General features: G+C 43.2%; 1 protein-coding gene across 7 annotated transcripts in view; it reads left to right on the top strand.

Moving 5' to 3' along the window:
• BTBD9 (BTB domain containing 9) overlaps positions 1–20,632 on the top strand; it is a 289,544-nt gene that overhangs the window by 204,853 nt on the left and 64,059 nt on the right. For 6 of the 7 annotated variants that reach the window (XM_025197813.1, XM_025197814.1, XM_025197815.1 and 3 more), the window contains one exon: positions 1,430–1,537. In XM_025197813.1, the coding sequence (XP_025053598.1) occupies positions 1,430–1,537 (108 nt within the window). Of the gene's footprint in view, positions 1–1,429; positions 1,538–4,594; positions 9,772–20,632 lie in introns of those variants that run through there. The other variant, XM_025197816.1, reaches the window with a different exon arrangement.

Here is a 20,632-nt window from a genome sequence, read left to right as displayed (position 1 = left end):
GGGAAAGAAACCATTTGGCCTCTTCAAGTATTGTGTACACTTCTCTTCCACTACTGGAGAGAGGTGGCTTTAGAATTGATTAGTTGACAAGAAAAGTTTAGCATAAATGTATTGGTCCCTATGTATATAAAAGAAAGGCTTAGAAATCCTTCCTTCTTGCTTGGGGATGTGGTGCCACTTTGCACTGAGAAAAGACTCGCCCCTTCCCTGTTCACACTAGAATATGACCAGGTTTGTGTGGGATTAGATGGAGATATTATGGTTGTCTCCCTCTTAGTATTGAGAAGCAATTTTTGTCACTATCAGGTTGGTTTTGGTGAGTGTGTGTTATTTCCCCCTTCTTCTCAGCGACTCATCTCCAAAATTCATTTTGTCATAACTTGATAGATGCCAACTGCAGGTTAGTTATTCAATACAAGATTCAATTTTTTGTTAAACTAGAATTAGAAGCAGATCAGGAGAAAGCATCTCCTAAATAAGCTGGAGAATGGTGTTTATATTACTAATGTAAGGTACAGAGAGGAGACAAGTCCCTCATATCCCCTCTTCTTGTTTGAGTGAAAGGTATTGGTGTTCCAGCAATGTTTCTTGCGACCAGGTTAATGTGGCAATCTGCTGATGGAAGCCTTCCACAAGGTAATAACAATTAAAGTTGTGGATAATTTACAGTAGTTGAATAACTACCTGCTCTCAAATGTAATATTTGATAGTTTCAGCTTGGCTAAACCATATCCTTGGTCTCTTGCCTTTCTTGCTGTGGTGTCTGGTTAAATGCGGGAAATTTGAAGGCAGGTCCTTAGTATAACCATTCTTTTAATGTACACTATGAGAGCTTGTGGTCATGAAGTACCACAGGTAGAGGAAGGTGTCGACCTGACCTGAATTGTTTGTTTTGTCAATTAAATTCCAATTCTTTTTCCTGATTTGATAAAGGATCGAGGTAGAGAATTCCCTGCAACTGAAACATTTGTGCACATTTGCCATAAAAAGAGAATATGTGCAGGAAGGTAGTTCCTCCTAATAAGAAGAACCTGCTTTATTTTTTCCTAGCCTTTAAGTTGCGCTTTCTGTATATGAATTATCTAAACAGATCTTTAAGTTGGTGATGTGTTCACTGTTCCACTTGCCAAAAGAGTGCATATATTGATTTTTAAATGAATTAAAAGTAAATTGAGTGAATGTCATACAATACTTTGAATAAGCATGGTATATAGGCTTGTTGTTGGAGTTAACGTAAGATAGTGCGAATAAAGTGATTTGGAGGGTCAGTAATACCAGCCAAGAGCTGATAGAGGCACTTTACAGAATTAGCCGTTAAACTAAATAAGGTTCAAAGAAAAGAGAGAGGACTGAAAAATGTCACTTGCAGCCTACTTTAATGATCATTTGACTCATCACTTCCATGTTCTAACTGCTTCTTCCTGTTTAGGTTACTACTGTGGGACTGTGATGATCGGAGCTACAGCTATTACATTGAGGTTTCCACTAATCAGCAGCAATGGACTATGGTGGCTGATCGAACAAAAGTGTCCTGCAAGTGAGTTTAATTATTTTTTCCACATACTTGCCTAGAAAGAGAAACTAAGGGAATTGTTTGCCCATTGATCTGTGGAAGATTTACATTGTTACTTCTCACTAACCACAAATGGAGTGATACTTTTATAACTGCAAATCACTGAAACTAGACCCCTACTGGTATATTTTTGAGGAGCAGTAATTTCTAAGTGTAGCTGAACAGCCAGCTGTAATACGAAAATCACCTTTTAAAGATGCTATAGATCATACCAACTGTATATTTTCCAGGCTGATTTAACCAGTCTTACTATCGGTTTGGCTGCCTCAGACCACAAAACCAATATTTCTGTCTTGGTTAAAAAAGTGTCCCCAGATTCCATCTTGTCATAGAAGCTCTGGTTTCTCAATAACCCCTTTGAAGATAATGTGACAAGAAAGTAAGGAACACCTTTTACATATAGCACAACTGGTAATACACTCCAGTATTCCATAAGGCTTTCACTTCCCTCGCCAGCAGATAGCAAAATATGTACCTCAGTGTCATCAAACTTGCACTCTAATGCAAAGCCTTCTATGCTGTTATGTCAGTAGGTCAGCACTTCCAACTGTCACACAAACCAGACATTGGAAAATTAATTTGCTGTACTACTTCTGAGGTTATTGGTAAAGTTTTTAATTACAAAACCTGTCTAATGGTAGTTTTTCATAGAATCCCATGCAGCTATAAAGATACCAGATATCAGCAGTCCTAGCCAGTCCCAAGCTTCCCTTCATTCTCACCTCAGGCTTCTTTTCCTGATCTGTTCCCTTTGCTGCAAGTCTGCCTACTCTTCCCAGGTTTGGTTCTTATCACCTGTGTATTCAAGTCAGGGTTTCTTGTCCTGCATATTTTGTGAATGCCAGCAGTGAGAACTGTGAGAAGCTGAGAGCACAGGAAGAATCCCTTTGTTCTCGTTCTCTGGTTCTATGACATCTGCAGAAGCCAGGGGGAGCAGTTACAGCTGGGGGATAGAGTTTGCTCTTTGCTGCTGGACTATTCAGATAATTTAGCTATCAAACCCTTAACCGGTGTTTGATGAGTGTATGCAAACTGAGTTTTTTCAGTCTTACTTTAGCAGAGGTAGGTATTTGAAACAGCATATCCCTCACAGGAAGGCACCGCCTTCCTTTTACATTTCAAGCTCTAGCTCGAGAACATAGTTTCATAGTTGTTAGAGTCAGAAGGGACCTCAATAGATCATCGAGTCTGGGCCCCTGCCCTGGGCAGGAAAGTGCGCTGGGGTCACATGACCCCAGCCAGTTGCTTGTCCAGTTTCCTCTTAGACTCCCAAGGGAGGGGAGAGCACCACCTCCCTTGGAAGCCCAATGCAGATTCTGGCAACCCTTACTGTGAAGAAGTTCTTCCTGATGCCCAACCTAAATATGCTCTCTGTCTCAGTTTGTGGCCATTGTTCCTAGTTATTCCAAGGCCCCCCCCCCCACTTCCCCGATGAATTTGTAAATGGCCACAAGATCACCTCTCAGCCTTCTCTTGTGAAGGCTGAAGAGTTCCAGGTCCCTCAGTCTCTCCTTGTAGGGCCTTACCTGCAGGCCTCTAACCATACAAGTAGCCCTCCTCTGGACCCTCTCAAGGTTATCCACATCCCTCTTGAAGCTTGGCACCCAAAACTGGACACAGTACGCCAACTGCAGCCTGACCAGTACCACATAGAGGGGAAGTATCTCCCTGGACCTGTTCATGATGCACCTGCTAATGCATGATAGAGTGCAGTTAGCTTTACTGATTACTTTGTCACATATTCATCTTCGAGTCAGCTATGACTCCAAGATCCCTTTCTGCCACTGTGCTGCTGAGAAGGTTATCCCCTAGCTTATAGGTGCGTTAGTGATTCCTTCTCCCTAGATGCAGCACTTAGCGCTTGTCTTTGTTGAGCTGCATCCTATTCTTTTCTGCCCACTTTTCCAACCTGTCCAGGTCTGCCTGGATTCAATCCCTTCTCACTAGTGTGTTTACTGTACCCCGTAATTTTGTGTCCTCTGCAAATTTGGACAGAGTGCTCTCCGTGCCCTCATCCAAGTTGCTGATGAAGACAATGAATAGCACAGGTCCAAGGACTGACCCTTGGGGAACCCCACTGCCCACATCTTTCCAAGTCAATAACGACCTGTCCACCACCACTCTCAGGGTGCGACCCTTAAGTCAATTTGCCAGCCACCTGACCATTTAATCATTTATATCACAGCCACTCAGTTTGTTTATGAGAATAGGATGAGATACCGCATCAAAGGCCTTCTTAAAATTCAAGTAGATGACATCTACCTCGACTCGTGCATCTAAGCATTTTGTGAGCTGGTCATAAAAAGAAACAAGGTTAGTCGGGCAGGATCTACCTGCTATGAACCCATGCTGGTTGCCCTTCAACATTATTTTTCCTGCTGGGCTCCCACAAATGTGGTCCTTGATAATTTTTTTCAAAGGTTTTCCCAAGGATAGAGGTGAGACTAACCGGCCTATAATTACCCAGATCTTCCTTCCTCCCCTTCTTGGCCCTTTTCCAGTCCTCTGGGACCTGACTTGAGCACCAAGAGTGCTCTAGCAGCTGTGCTAGTGGCTCTGCTATGACACTGGCTAATTCCTTCAGCACCCTTGGATGAAGATCATCCGGGCCTGCTGACTTAAACACATTCAACCCCTCCAATTGTCTCTTTACTAGGTCAGTGCTAACTGTTGGTGGGCTGGTGTTCCTCCTGTGCCTATCTGTAATGCAGTTGGGAGGTTTGTCTTGATCTGTGTTCAGGAATACAGAGGCAAACTCATTGAAGAGTTCAGCCTTGTCCTTCCTATCTGTCACCAATTGCCCTAGCCTGTCCTGTAGGGGTCCTGTGCTGCCCTGCACCTTCTTTTTGCTCCCTATATACCTGAAGAAGGACATTTTGTTGTCTTTAATTTTTGTCGCCAGCCTGAGTTCCATTGCTGCTTTGGCCTTTCTGACTGCAAGTGTGAGCTGAGGAGATATACTTCTCCTTGGTAGCTACCCCCTGCTTCCACAGCTTGTATGCCTTTTTCTTTGCCCCTCAGCTTTCCTGGATTTCCGTGTTCAACCCAGAGGGTTTCTTGGCTCCTTTGCCCCATTTTGTGTGCAATGGGATTGTCTCCTTCTGCGCTCGAAGTGGGGGTCAGACTCGCTTCTCCGCTGCTGCTGTTGGAATCAACAGCCAAGATGTCTAGCAAAAGGGCAAAAACGAAGACCACCAAAAAGCGTCCTCAGCGCACAACCTCCAATGTGTTTGAAATGTTCTATCAGTCACAGATCCAGCAACATAGGAAGTGCTAAAAGTTGTCAAAGATTTGATTGTATGAATTGTCTTAACATCTGTTGAACTGTGTGTTTTTCCTTAGTCTCATGCCCTGAAACAGCTAGACCATTATTGCTGAAACTTAGAAAAAGAAGGAAAGAAATTAATCCAGAGGCAGACACCGTGCATGGAAAATACCAGGCTAAACAGTTTAAGTTTAGCAAAGTTATAATTAGCTGAAAACAGAGTAATGTAATAGGAAGTGTTGGAAAAATTTAGGTAGAGGCAGAACTACTATCTATATGACAACAATCATCTGTGCTAACAACTAGAAGGTCTTTTTTCGAGAGGCTCAAATTTACAAAGGCAGAGCAGATTAAAAAAAAAAGAAAAAAGCCAACATAATCCAATGAGGATAATAGAATTTAGAGAAACATTATCAACTTGAAAAATTCCATTTTTGTCAGTAGTTTTTATTCCTATTATACTTGCGAGTAATTTTTAAAACTATGGTAACAAAGAAGGTTAAATGGGGAAATATTTTTTCTTTTTTCAGTTAATACATCAGACACTAACTAAATATTGTGCTGTAGTCAGTTTCACTTTATTTCTTTTTATGTTCAGTTAATTGGTCAAGCATCCACAGAATAGCAGAAAAACTAAAACTTTTAGTGTTTTTCTGTAAAGTACTTTAAAAATATTTTTGGTAGGAGTTAAAAAAAATGGTAAAGTTAACGAAGTGCAAAAATGAATTTCCCTGGAACTTATGCTTATAAATCTTGGCACTTTTTTGAAGATCCCCATTAGCACTTAGTCCCCAGTTCCATAAATGCATAAATTAGGCATGTGGCTGACTTTGTTGACTGAGAAGCCCCGTTAACATGGTTATTTAGAGATTGTGCTAAGAGAAGCTGGACTGTTAAAATGAGTTTAAAAAAATAAATAGAAATCAAAATGAATAAATAAACCTATAATATAAGTAATATAATTTAATTTTGTAATGTAGGAATAGTAGTATTTTCCTTCCTCATGGAGGGATTTTGGGGATTAATTAGGAAAGTACTACTTCACTACAGACTGCTGAAGTCTCCTGGTACTGGAATGCCACTGAAGCTCCCCAGGTCTGCACAGAGGCCATAGGTCACTAGCCCCTGTACTATATGAATTCTCTAAGTATTGTTCATATTTTACCTTATTGTTAGAATACAGATCATTATAAAATGGCATATTGTCTACTTGGAACATTTTTTGAAATGGGTGGGTTTTGAGAAGACTATCAGAAAATATTTCTCTTCTTAAAGACAGTTTGAATTATGTTACATCTTCTATCTTAGGTTAATGTGCTGAGATTTCCTGTTATAAATGTTTATAGGCTGATGCAGAGTAGTGGGTTTTTATGTACTGTGTAGACATATGGGGGAACTCATTTGAAAATTAGATTTGAAAAGGTCTTAATATTTGGTGAAAGAAAAATAATAATAGTGAACCATGACAGACTCTGTAAATGATTAATTTTGCAATTTTTTGCTGAACCAAAGCATTGGAAAAAGCCAGTTTGAACTGAACTAAATTAAAAGGGGGTTTTGATTGTTTGTTTGTTTTTCCTGACTGAAAGGAAAAGCCCAAAATATTTTGTTTCTATTTCAGGTATCTTTAACAAAAGCTAAGCAATGGAAAGTTAATGCCTAGATAAATGCCTAGATTTAAGCATTTGTAGGATGGCTTGGATAGGGATGATCCTGCCTCAGGCATGGGGTTGGACCAGATGACCTCCAGAGGTCTCTTCCAGCCATACTTCCTTATGACTCTGACAGTCATTGTTCATAAAATCAGTAAGGAGGGGGAGGATGGTGCAGCAGCACTTCTTAGCTAATCACCTAGTGCAGTGATTCTCCACTAGGGTGTTGCGCGATCCTTTTAAAGGTGCTACGTCATATTAGCATTGCTAGATTGCAAACATCTACACAATTCACAAGATAAATCTAGAGGTTTCAAATAAGTATCCAGAGTTGTCTCTGACCTGCTATGATTTTTCTGAGTTTTTGCACCAAAAGAATTGCTTTATTATTTTTCTGTAGTCAAGAAATGAATGAAAGCTACAAAATGGCATTTTCTGAAGTGTGCCATAACCCCTGGGCTATAATGTCATTCTCAATCTCTGGCCTAATGAATATTTGAATATTTTATACAAAGTTTTACTACAGTTTAAGATAGAAAAAGACCTGGTAGCCCTTTGTTTAGGGGCTTCATCTACTCTGTGCTTGATTCAGAGCTGGGATTTTTGAACCAGGGTCTCCCAACTCTGTGAAATGCCCTAACCTCTAAATTTTAGTTATGAATTTCCTGTTAGTGTCTGGTTGGTTGATACCACATTTTCTGGCAAATATTTTCTTCATCTGAAAAAAAACAAAACCTTCTTCCTTGTCACTTGTATAGCAGTTAGTGATGCATGGTTGCATTCCTTCATTCATGGAAGAAGAATAAGAGACACATCGCCACGTGGTACTGTGGCCACCAGTATTACACCAGTGTGTAATCCAAGATATTCATGAGGAACTGAAGTTTTTGTGCTTACTCTTATTAGTACTGGTTTCACCATTAAATATTATCCTCTGTTGTGAATCTTAATAATAGATATTACTCACTTTTCTATGCAACCTATGCTGCAGTAGCGAAACAAAATAGAGAAAATTAAAATTGAATAGACTTTAAAGAGACGTTCACAAATCATCAGACTGGGGAAAAGTGAACGTTTAAGCCAACACACTTTACTTTGTAGTGTTATTTTTTATTCTCTTTCTTTTTCTTAAAGATGTGCTTAGTTGAGAGCTTTTTCCCATGCAGCCGGGCTTGTCTATCAGCCTAATACTGCAGTGAATTATAATCCTTTGTTTAAGGCATTATACTGTTGTCTTGAAAGTGATTGTGAGATCTCCAAACCAGCATGCTGAATTCTCGGCAGGCAGACTAGAAGATACTATAAAGGTAGCAAACCCCAACTTCCACAAAACTCTTTGATCAGTCAGAATGGCAAAGACCGTAACGAGAAGCATAAGGAAAATAAATTAAATTATGTTTAAGTAGTATATACTGTATTTGCTAGTCTATACAAAGTGTGAAGTTTCCTTTTAAATTCTGAATGTGCCATCTTTGGTTGCTTTAATGCTTTTTTTTTTAATGTATTATTTTGTTTAAATTAATAGTTCAGTGCCTGCTGTGGCAGACTTCTCTTACCTCCTCATTTCTTTCTCTCTCTCTCTCAGCTCAAAAAGCTGAGGGAAGAAACAGGTTGTGTATATGTTACCTTCAGAGGGAAAGCTTGCTGTCCTCTTTAAATGAGAGCCAATTAATGCAACTGGTTGTGTAATTGTCATTGTTTAAATGCTATATATAGGCTAAATTTTTCTTCTTATCAGACTAAAACTCTGTTTTCTCTATGGAGTATGACAGTAATGAAAACCAGTCATGTTCTGTTCTTTTTTTTTTTTAAAGGGCAAACATTTATGATAAGTGATAAGTTTGCCTGAGTTTGTTAGTCTTGAACAATAGAGACTTGTACTTGTTAGAAAAAATTGCTGACAAAAGTCTAGAATCCAGATGAAAAACAAAAAAAACCAAAGGGCAATGGAAGCTAGACTTCTGAGTTAATGATTATTTTGATAAAATAAGCACCATGATAAAAACAAATATGAAGCAGGCTATCACTAAAGTTAATATCAACTGAAGCATTGGTCTTTGAAGTCTTTTATACTGTTACTGTGACATGGATTCTAAACTAATGTTCAGTTTCCCAGGGAAAATTGTATCCAGAGCCATTACAGCTAAATGCAGACATTCAAAAAGCCCAAGCTTGAATTGATTCAATCTTTGCAGGTTAGTCAAACCTGCATAGATTGAACTGATTTGCAAATGAATAGACATTCACTTTTGATTCCAGAAATACAGCCACATGCCTTCAGTGGCTCAGACTAGCAACCAGGAGGCACTAGAGTGAGCCCTCCCTTCCCTTTCACAGCAGCTATAAAGCTGGAGGGAAGCTCACCATGCGGGGAGGGGTGTGGCAGAGCCCTGGCCGGCTGCTGAGTTTGACTGGGGAGAGGTTTAAACTGGGGAGAGGTTTGACTGGGGAGAGGGTCCCTGCAGGGACCCATCTGGGGTGTACCTGGAGGAGGGGAAGAAGCCCTTGCCAGATTTGTCCCTGGGGGAGGGGGGTGTGGCCTGACACTGGCCAGGACAGTGCCTCAGGCAAAAGGGAGGGAGGGGGATTAAACTCCCCTGTCTCTCACTGGAACAGGGACCCCAGCCAGGGTCTGCCTAGCTTTCCCCCTCGCTGGGTGCTTGCATGGCATGGGGCTTGGCCAGAGCCAGCCTGGGCTGCTGTCTGAGGTTCTGCCTGAGCTAGCTGCAGCCACAGAAAGCCAGACAGACCCTAGCTGGGGTCCCTATGCTGGTGGGAGAGAGGGAAGACAGGAGTTTAATCGCCATCCTTCCCCCACTTCACCAGAGGCTGCTGCCCAGGTGGGTTCTGTCCATGCCCTGCACTGCTAGAGCAGCGAGCAGCCAGAGGGAGGGGAAGCCAGGCAGACCTGGGCTGGGGTCCCATGTGGGTAGGAGAGGAGATGGGGGTTTAATCTCCCTCCCTCCCCCTGAGCCTGCTGGCCCATGCCCCCCGCCCCCTCCACTCCAGTGGCAAAAAGTCTGACAGGGGCTGCTCTTACCCTGCCAGGCAGAGTGGGTTTCACCAGCTGCGTTTCCCACTGCCATCCCTTTGTCAGCCAGCCCTCACTGCTCTGTCTAGGAAGTGGGGGGGCGGGGCTAACCCTGCCGTGCTTGATCAGACAGCCCAGGTCAGCCCCAGGCTGCAAAGCATGCTGGGATGCTGGGGGACTGTGATTGAACTTGAACCAGGAAGGGGTCTGGGACAGAAGTTCCATAAACTGGTTTGACTTAAATCAGTTAAGTCTGATACTACATTCAGCCAGGCTTATCTTAAACCAGTTTTGGCGATTTTGAAACTGGTTTATGTGCACTGAACTTCTGTTCTGTTACAGGTTTAAACCAGTTTCTGATCAATTAAACCAGTTTATGTGCAACTTCTGTCCCTAGCCTATGAAATTTGATAGACAATACAATCAAGTGTACGTGTTATGTATATTCAGTTCCTAAGCATTTGGCACCAATTATCTCTGTGCCTGTTTTCTTTCATTCTCACATTTTTCATCGCAAAGATTTTTTTTGTAATTGCAAAACCATGGGCACATTTTCTGAGTTTTCCCCTTTTTCTAGCTGGGCTCTCATTTTAACATTGCTGTGATGATTACTATAGCTATTCCACTTCTTGAATTCTGAGTTCAGTTCCCATCATGCTTTATTGCAGGCCCTATATATGATGAGGCCTGAATCCCACATAAAAATCAAAAGGAAGAAGGGCACTTTATAAGAATGATTTTTATATTTTTACATGTTTTGACTGAGATTTTAAGTATAATTTCCCATTGGTAAGCTAGCTGTCTTTCTCAAGTATTTCACATTTCTATCCTTGTCCTGTCGTGCAGTGGCATATCTTTCCTGATTGTAAATCAGAGCTTTAGAAGGGCACAGAAAGGTCAGTGGCAGAAAGCAGCTGATGTATGTACCATAATTTTTAACCATATTTCAAATCTCATGGTTTGGCCTTTTCCAGGTTGTTCAAGTATTTAAAAGAAGAAAATACTAATTGCATGCTTTTCGTGGCAAGCTTGCTTTTTGGTTTTTATTTCTCACCTTTATATTTGCCAGAATTTATCATCTAAAACATGGAGTGCTATTGCTTCTGCTACTCTAGAGGGAAATGGGTGAGAAACAGCCCAAATATCCATGTTTATAATGAAGTGCTGTATGCATTCTGTTTTTTCATATATGACTTCTGGCCTTCCATTCTCTTTTCCTTCTACCCAGTCAGACTCAGAAGTTTCTTGTCCTCCTTCCTCTAACAGCCCCTCTCATTACCCACTGTCTTAACCATGGCACCCCTCCACTGGCACCCTATCACATGAAATATATCTTCACTTGCAAATTCCTTCAGAGTCTGTCTCCACTCTACTTATTATCTGTCATTCACTATTGAGATATCAACTCCTGGCTCCTTTTACCCCATGAAATCAGTCTTTGTGGCCCACTTAGATTTTCAAGAAAGTACTTTTGTTTTCTCTCTTACTGGCTCTTAGAGGGAGCTTCCAGCAAACATCCACAAAAGTACCTCATTTTCTTCTCTCGAATCCATCCTTAAAACTCTTCTTTTGATGAGGGTTGTTAAGTACTGGAACAGGTAACTTAGGCTGTGAAATCTTACTCGCTGGAAGTTTGTAAAGGCAGGTTGAAAAAAAAATCTTCCTGGGATGATTTGATATAATTTTGAACTAGGTGACCTCTTGAATTCCTGTCCCAGCCCTGTTTGTCTATTGTTCTACTGTGGTTACAAAAAACTTGCTAAAAGTTAGGTTAGTAGGGGGTTGAGATCTCCCTGTCATGCAGCTCAGTTGTTCTTTTTGTTTCCTCGTTTGTCTTATATCTATATCGTCTCTTCTGCTTTCTTCCTCATTTGGGACAGGGACCTCTTTTTGTCCTGTGTTTGCACAGTTCCTAGCATAGTAGGGTCCTGGGTTCATAAGTAGGGCTCCAAGGTGTTGTATTAATAATAATACCGGTGGTAAATAGTAATAATAGTAAGCCAAAGCAGGGTATAAAGAGCTATCTTCATACCTCTTCAGTGAAACTTACTAGATTTTGGCCATATTTATGCCTTTTTTAATATGGTATGAACCACACCACAGTATTTTGAATAACATGCTGGGGTCCAGGATTCTGCAGATTTAACAGTCCTATCTTACCAATGAAAAATATTACATGAATTCAAGCAAGATGGCTAAGGAGTTGTCCCATCGTTTAGCTGACATTCAAGTCTCATGTTATAAGAATAAACAGAAATTCCTCATTATTGTGTTCATTATGCTACTGGTAGTGTTTGTGCTGGAACAAGATTGACATTAAGGCTAGGGACAGACTTTACACACAAACCGGCTTAAGTGATCTGAAACTGGTTTAAACCTGTAACAGAACAGATGTTCAGTGCATATAAACCAGCTTGAAAATGGCTGAAACCGGTTTGAGATAAACCTGGTTGAATGTAGTATCAGACTAAACTGATTTGGGTCAAACCAGTTTATGCAATGTCTGTCCCAAACCCCTTGCTCATTTAAGATGAACCAGACTCTCCCAGCATCCTAGCATGCTGGGCTGGGCAGGGCTCTCTGCTCCCCAGCAAGGCTGACCCCTCCCTTCTGTTCCTTGGCTACAGTTCTGGCACAGATTGTGGGCTGCTTCCCCACTCCCCCTCACCACTCCCTGCTAAGCAGGAATTCCCCCCTTCCCTCTGCCTTGCTGAGATGTGTCTGTGTATTAGCTAGCAGACCACATGCTGACTGTGGTCGGTGCCAAGTCAACAAGTAGAATCAACAGGTAGCTGGTAATGCCCCTCTGTTGTTTTCTTAATGGGGTGATAAACACTGAGTTAGGAGTGATGAACACTCTTATAAGTTCCCTGCTGGGCTAATCAAAGCATCCTGCTGGGGCCTGGCCATCCTCCCCTCAGATCAGTACTGTGCAAGGGGAGGGAGGGAGGGCTGCTCTAGCACCACCCAGCTTCTAGCCTGAGCCATTGCAGACATGTGCCTGCAATTCTGGCATGTCTGTACAGTTACAAAGTGATTTAGCCTAGCCATGTTATACTAACCTGCAAAGATTGAATCAATGCAGGCTCAGGCTTTTTGAATGTCTGCCCCTAGCCAAAGGGATCACTTTGTATAATTATTTAACTGAAGCACCCTGAACAATAGAACCTTGAACTATGCTAATCTGTTAGCATTGTAAAGGATTTTCAGGGAGGCAAACAAAAAACATATAAAACAGTGTCAAGCACCTTGATGTATTAGAGAAGGTATGTTAGAATAAGATTTCACAGAGAGAAAATTGTCTTGTATCACATTTCAGAATATAAGGAGGCACTTGAAAATGTGAATATTCTCTGCCTGAAATTGCATTTGGCTAATTTGATTTTAACTGATTCAGGGTAAGCGAGGAAAAATATTCTTAATTGTATCCCATAAAATTGATCCAAGAGATAGAGAAGATTTTTTTCTTAATCATCATATGCTCTTTTTTTCATTGTCCCTTTTAACCTATATATCTTTTAGGCTTTTCTTCCACCACATAAATCTGTGGGTCTTGTTAGAAAGAAGTAGCATAGAGCAAAGAAGAATTATCCTTCCTATGACTGTCACATATGCACCTTCCATTGTAGGTATACATATGCTTCATTTGTTCAAACTTGAACATGTTTTCACCTTTTAATTACCACTATGTTATGCCTGTGCCCTGCTCATCTTGCCAAGTATTATTGTTCTTGTAAACCCTTGGTTTTGCATAGTAACTCTAGCAGCAGACAATGATATTGGTTCAGCATCATCTCAGAAAAGTTGGTCTTCTACTGAATCAGCAGGTACTGTATTTTACTTTCATCCAATCACAAACTAGGGCCTACAGGCTAGAAAAGTCTGACAAGATCACAGGTCAAAATGGGCTGCTTGCAGATTTTCAAAATATTTCATGAAAAAGAAAATGCCCAATTGAAATTCACAGTGTTCTTCATTTATTGGGAAGGACTACATTTTAATAAAGGAAAATGAAAACTTGTAGGAAATTAATATCCCAGAAGAGAGGAAAGTGTAACTCAGCATATTTTCTCTCATACAGCACACCCCCAAATAAAATATGCACCTTGTTTTTGGAAGACAAAATCAAGAATAATGTTTTTTTTCCTGTCATGGACACCTGTGACGCATAGAGTAAGCCCTCCTAGAAACATAGTATCTAGGAAGAGTGGCATCATGAGCTTCCTGGGGTGACAGACCATCTCCTTTGATGCCATACATCCTGGACACTTTGGCTAAGTATAGACATTAACCAAATATATTAGCTAAGTACAAGCCCGCAGCGAAAGCACTCTAACCTTTGAGTTTTACTCTAAGCTCCCCTGTTTAGATCGGGAGGAAGCAGAGCACACATGGGCCCTTGGTGGAGGGGGGGGAGTAGAGGGGATGGCAGCTTTGAGTCTGCCTGCATAGGCCAGTCACAGTGAGGGGGGGTGGGGGCTTTGTATGCCTCCCAGCCTGTCCCATGGGCTTACCATACTGCCAAAGACTCTCAAGCAGAGCAGAACAGCCAAGCCACCCCTGATTGACTGGTGGGGACATCACTCTAGCCACCTAGAGCTGATGTGGCAGTGGTTTGTTATGGGCGTGAGCATCAGCCAGCCATCCCACGCATGCCCTCCCAGTGTACTCTGTGGCCGCTGTGTGTGTGTGCATGGTGTGTGTTTATCCATCCCAGACATGGGATCCATGTGTGTGTGTGTCCTGGATACCTATATTTCCAGCCCTCACCAATATTGGTGGCCCTGGCCCCACACTGCAGCATGCTCTCCAGATCCACAAAGCCCTAGCTGAGTAGCTTCTCACCTGCATGAATCGGGAGCCTTCCCCAGATAAGTAGAGCCAGAGGGCTTTGAGTTCCTATGCCCTGGCATCAAGAAGTGGGTCTCCTGCCATGTACTCCTCTGGCCCTGCATCATGGGCATCACTGCCCAGAACCTAGGCTGTCTGGGCACTGGTCCCACTTCCTCTCTCCCTCCCCAGCTCCCACCAGAGAGACACACCGGGGTGCTGGGGAATGCAGTGCGCGGAAAATGTGTGCCTTGCTTTAATAAAATGTTGAAGCTGCCAAACTTTTAGTGTGTTTATTAAACAAAAACTATATAATGTTGCCTACTCCGGCACTTGGAACCTTCTTCTCAGTTAACATTAAGAGAGTGGGGAAAGACCGTGGCTGCACTGAGCAATTATGACATTGAGGAGGGGTGAATAGCTGCAGGGGCTCAACAAACATGAAACTGTGGGGCAGCAGGTGGAATACCACATGCGAAATTGCTGGCCCTCAGTTTAATTAAATGTTACAGCTGCCAAACTTTTCTTGTGCTTAGTAAAGAAAAATTGTGAAATTTTGCTTGCTCCAGAATGTGAGCCATAGCCCAGGGGGCTACCTATCTTTGCAAAGACTGTGCTGCTCCCCTGCAGTGGGACCTGGCCCCAGCATAGCCTGGGCCGGTGGGTTGCACGCCCCCCACCCCGCTCTCTTTTGGACCCTGCACCTGCACTGGTGACTGCCAATGGCCAGGGGTAGCAAGTTGGCCCTGGAAGGTGGGTTGGGTCAAAGCCAGCCCTGGCATCAGGTCTCGGGAAGCCTGATCCCCCTCCCTTCCTGCACTGCTACTCCGGATGCCTTCCTGGCTCTGTGGACCCACAGGGCAGCAGCTCCTATGCACCATATCTCCTGTCCTGGCCTCCCCCTCCCCCCAGCATCTCCCAGTAAATGCATGTTGTCGAGCATTCCCCCTCCATCCAGGGCCACCTTCCCCGCCTCGCCACCCCATGGGTACTCTTGAGCATGTCATCCCAGGGAGGAGTCCCAGGAGCAGGGCTCTCCATGCCAGGGGTGGAGGGGGTGGCAGCCTGCCCCTCCTGTCTGTTCCGGGAGGGAGACAGTCTCCACACTGGAAGTGGCACTTAAGTCACTCAGGGGTTTTGTAGCTGGATCCCAAGCAGTCCTTTACCCTGTGCATAAACACTTTATCCTGGCACTGTGACTCTCAGCTCTGTAGTACCATGTGTGGCTTCTCTCAGACAATGGGTGGCTATCCATAGACCTTCTTGGACCTTCACAGTACATTCCTGGTCCTGGGCAGCTTGTTCAAGTGCTGCAGCGCCATGGATGCAAGTAGTCCCTGACCTGTCCATTCTAATGCCCCACATCGAGGGTCCCCTTTGGTACTCACGTCACTGGTGCCATCTACACACATATCTCCAATACTCTGCAGGTATCCTGATGAGCATCCAGCATCTTGGGTTTCACAAATACAGAGCCTGAAGACCAGGGAGATACCAAGACCTCTAGTGAGGCCTTTGTCCAGACCCTTTTCCCCACCTGGGGACAAGCCACATAGCTCTTCACAACCCAGTTAATGGCACAGAACACCTGAGTTCTGCCTCCCAGTTTGGAAAATCTGGATGCCTGGGTTCTGTTTGCCCAATGGGGGAGCCGGGGGGCTGGCAAACCCAAGCATCAGGGCCTGGAGGGGTGAGCCTTCTCCAGTTCTCTGGGAGGAGAAGGAGGGACGGAGTGGAAGTGGGGGCTGTTAGGGAGAATTCCTGTTCCCTGCTTTGCCTTACCTTCGGTGGTGCTTATTTCTAGCTGTTCTGCCAAACAGCGCCCAGAAGATCGCCAGCAAAAACATGTAGTTTTGCCTGTTGTTTACATACTGCATATGAGGCTCAAAAAGCTTTCAGTGTATACCATGCTCTGTTTGGTTTAGGGTTTGTGTCAGGGGCTCCTGGTAACATGCTACCCTCTCTCAGGAAAGCAGTGTGACCTTGAGAGATGGGGCAGTCAGTTGTCAATTACCCAGATTTATGGCCCCACTCAATGCAACACAAACTGATAAGCCCCCAACAACAGTAGGGGGGACCGAGCCTGGAGCCATAGCTTCATTCCAGCTCAGTGGCACAGGGGTTGTTGGGGGCGGGGATTGTTCAAGAAGCACAAGCTTAGTGAAGAGCATCAATAAATCAGTTTAAGCAACCCCCACTTAACACGGTTTCACTTAGCGCTATTTTGCTATAGCACTCATGTAAAATTCATACCTGATTTCACTTAGCGCTAAGCCAGTTTCATTATAGCGCTCAGCGAAGCAGCGGTGGCGGCAAGAAGTGGTGAGTGACAGTGAGTGGGTGGGCAGGCATGAGCTCAGGTCCCGCACTGGTGCCGCAGGGCGAGGGCCAGCAGAGGCCCAGGGCAGGGCAGCAGGAGCAGGGGACCCAGGCTGGCACATGGTGTTGGAGCGGCTGACGGGTGGGGGATGGGGAGAAGCAGTGGCAGGGAGAAGCAGTGAGTGTGGGGCCCTGTGGTGCTGGAGCCAGCAGGAGCGCAGGCTATGGCTGGCATGTGGGGCCAGAGCGGCCAGCAGGCAGGCAGAGGGGTGGGGAAAGGTGGTGGCGATGGGGAGGAACTACGGTAAGAAGCAGCAGTAACCAATTATATTTCTATTTACATTCATGCCTGTGGGGAAATGGGTTTTGCTTAACCTGGTTCCACTTAACATTTGGTTTTCCCGTAACCAATTAAGAGCATTAAGCAGGGGTTGCCTATATTGGTCTTCCACATGGACAGTCATTGAGCCAAGATGTCAGAGTAGGCAACCACAGCCTTCCCCCTGAGCATACACCAATTTACCAAGGAGTCACATTAAACCATTCCCTCACCTATAAACATCACATGCAGAAGTTCAGCAGTCTCTGCACAGGTAGCTGCCTTATGACGTTTAGCCAGCATGACATGGATGGCCAACCTCCAAGTGCTCAGAACTACTGCACTTCAATGGTATAAGCACCAGCAGATTACTGTGCTCCTGTACGGTCCATAAATTGTTGCACTAAAGAACTCAACACTAAACTTAACAGTGCACAGACTGCACAGTTTGCACACACACACACGCACATGTATTCCCTGTACTCTCAGGCATTAGATCAAGTGACATAAGAAAACAGATCCTACTGCTCTCTTGCTGCCAGGTTTCTGGGCCCATGGAAAGTCTGGCAGACCAGGTACTGTGGCTTTGTGTGTTGCGCTAAATTTAGATAAGGGAAGGTGAAGGGAAATGAAATGTGTGTTCAGAGTAATCGAGTCTGAAATCTGTTCCTACAGTGTTTTATACCAACACCAAATGAGTCCCTGTTGGGCATGACCTTGACAGAGAAGTGTGGATCAAGCTGAACAGACCAAGATCTGGATATGGAGGCTTCAAAACAACACTTAGGACAACATTTAGGAGAACCCCTTATGTGAATGCAGTGTCCAGAATCAGCACAGCACTTAATTGAAAGCTGCAATCTTTACAAATGCCCAGACGGGGTAGACAGAATCCACATGCTGAATGATGATACCAGACAGAGGCCCATAACTGACTGGAGGGAACAAGGGGTGCGGTGATGGAAACAGAGGCTTTGCTGACTCTCATCAGTAATAGCCTAGGAACAGGGCCAGCCACTGGTGCATGGGCAGACCACACGAGCTGTGGGTGAGGCTAGAGTGTTACCCTGGGAGTGGGGGTCAGCAGGGTGCCACATAGCCTCATGGGTTGCCAGAAGAATGTGACCTACCGTGTCACAATAGGATGTAGTACAGATGTTCATTACAGCACTTGTAACCTACAACGCTTAAGTCTGATATATCTATCCAGGGTTATCTTAGACAGGGATCCACCATTTTTAAAGCAGGCTGTGTGCCCTGACCATCTGTTTGGTTATGGTTGTAGAAAGATTTCTGTGCACCTGCCACCCAATAAGTATAACTTCTGTACCTGGCCTTCATGTTTCCAACTTTGTCACACAAGATTAGGCCTCAGACACTGGCAAAGGGCAGTAGCAAGACTGTTCGTTCTTTATTGTAAGTAGTTTTTTATATATAAAACTTCTGTAAATGAAGTATTGATGCCTCATCAAGATACTACAAACAGCTCACTTACTGCTTTGGGTACAAGCTACAGTGCTCAGCCAATAGCTATGGCTGTGAGAGGATTACCACAAGACTTCACCCCTTCAGCATGCTGAGCAGATGCAAGCAGCAGCTATCTTGGCAGCTCTGTGGCATGCACAGTGTCTCCCCACTTAAAAGATGCACCCTAATTTGGGGGGGCTGATTTTGGGGGGAAAGGTGCATGTTGTTTGTGAGAAAATATAGTGTTTATCTAAAATAGCTTTACTGAAGAAAGCTGCCACAGTGAATGATGCTGTGCTTGTTACATTGAATTGTATTTGTTTATTTGGTCGGTCCACAGGTGTGAAATCCAGGGGAGTGCTCCAAAGCTCAGTGTTACCTGGCAATAGGTGGCCTTGCTTCCACAGTACTACATCAGTCCAATTGTCATTGTTACTTTTGTTCCTCCAAAAATAACTTTAGCCAAATAAGTCCTAAAGAAAAAAATACATTTTAGTCATTTGAAAAGCACATTCTCTTTGATAAATAAAACAAACCTTGTAATTATGTTTTAGGTAGTAAATATATCCAATCTAAATAATTTTTAACAATATCTTGAATTTTTTTTTGAAATGATTGATTAGAAACTGCAAATTGTAAATATTCAAAGAGTCTAATGCTTAATCTTTTATGTAAAAGCAAAGTCTTACAGTATTTAGGAGGTGGTAGTCTGTAATAAAATCACTGCATACTTTCTTTAACCAGCCTTAGTTTTCCAGTGGCTTTGCCTTTTTGACTCTCACAAGATAGGAATCTTGAAAATCAGCCCAAGAGCTTCTATGATAAAACTGCCAACTCTCAAGTTATTGTTTTTAATTTCCTACAAGAGATTACATCTTAAGTACAGTCTAGTTCCCTCTCTCCAGTTAGCCACTGCTCCCACTGAGAAGAGGAAAAGACAGGAGAGCTGTTCGGTAGATGTATTTTCACTCTTATACTAGTGACAAAGCTTGGCACTGTTGTCAAGAAAAGGTTATTGCATCAATTATTTTATAAACCCCAAATTATGTTAATCATGTTCAAATATAGTTTTGTTCTTTTTCACACCCTCCTTTTTTACTTCCTGGTACGAAGTGGCTCATAAAGCAGAAAACTTGGTGTGAGTAGTCAGATTTATTTTTTCATGTTTTGAGTACAGGTGGGCTTGCCTCTCAGTCTCTGGTATTTGGCTGCAGTACTCATTGGTGCATACTTTGCATTAGCCATTCATACATTTATATATTCATCTTTGCAACTATTTATCCCAATTGGATTTGAGCAAGGCCAGCTGCTGCTGGAATTGTTGATTTTTGTGCTACCTTGTAAGTCTTGTAAATCATGATGATGAGATGCCGTGGTGCTTTCATCACAAGCTGTTGCTGTCGTTTATCTGTCTGGTACATGGCCTTCCTGTAGATTTCTTGCCTGCTGTTTTGATGCCTGTGATTTTTAAAAAATATTATGCCAACATACAGTTGTAGCTGATCTGTTGAATTTGCATGAGTCAACCACCTTCAGTTTATAACCTATCAATGCAAAGTCATGGTCTGTATAATCAGGCTTGTTCTTTTCTTGCATAGGGCACATCATTATTTTCTTTTCTGACTCTAGTCACTTTTCTCATTCATTGTCCACAAAAGGGAGGATTAAAGTTTTTCTCTCAAATTAATTGTTTGTGAGAATTTTTTATCTGAGCACCTGAATTCTAGTTTTTTTTTAAAACAGCTTTTTGTTAGTTTTCTGAGAAATATGCTTGCTTTCTTATTTTCTTGAAAAAGTTTCCATTTGTTTTAAGCTACTTTATCAACTGTGTTGATTTTTTATTTATATTGCATAGGTAGATATATGTATAGCTATGAAAAAGGAGCCATGTTACTTGCTTGTTGCTATACTGTTTACATTTGCGCTTGGGAAATTCAAATTCTTATACTATAAAAGCCTTAATCTGTCTGTCCATAACGCTTTATTCACACTCTGATTGACTGACAAACAGCTCCCTGCAGGTGGCGACGATGGAGCGGGGGCAGGGGGGGCCAGGCCATCAGACCTGGCTTCGCACCCCTCCCTTCCCCCCCCACCGGTCCTTGGAAGTGACGGAGGCAGCAGCAGCAGCACAGGGGGAAGTGGGGGCGGGACGCCCTGGGGAGCCTACTCTTTC

This window comes from Alligator sinensis, unplaced genomic scaffold (genome assembly GCF_000455745.1).
Source record: "Alligator sinensis unplaced genomic scaffold, ASM45574v1 scaffold198_1, whole genome shotgun sequence".
NCBI lineage: Eukaryota > Metazoa > Chordata > Crocodylia > Alligatoridae > Alligator > Alligator sinensis.
Note: the sequence above shows the minus strand (reverse complement) of the source record. Positions and strands in the feature narration are given on the sequence as shown.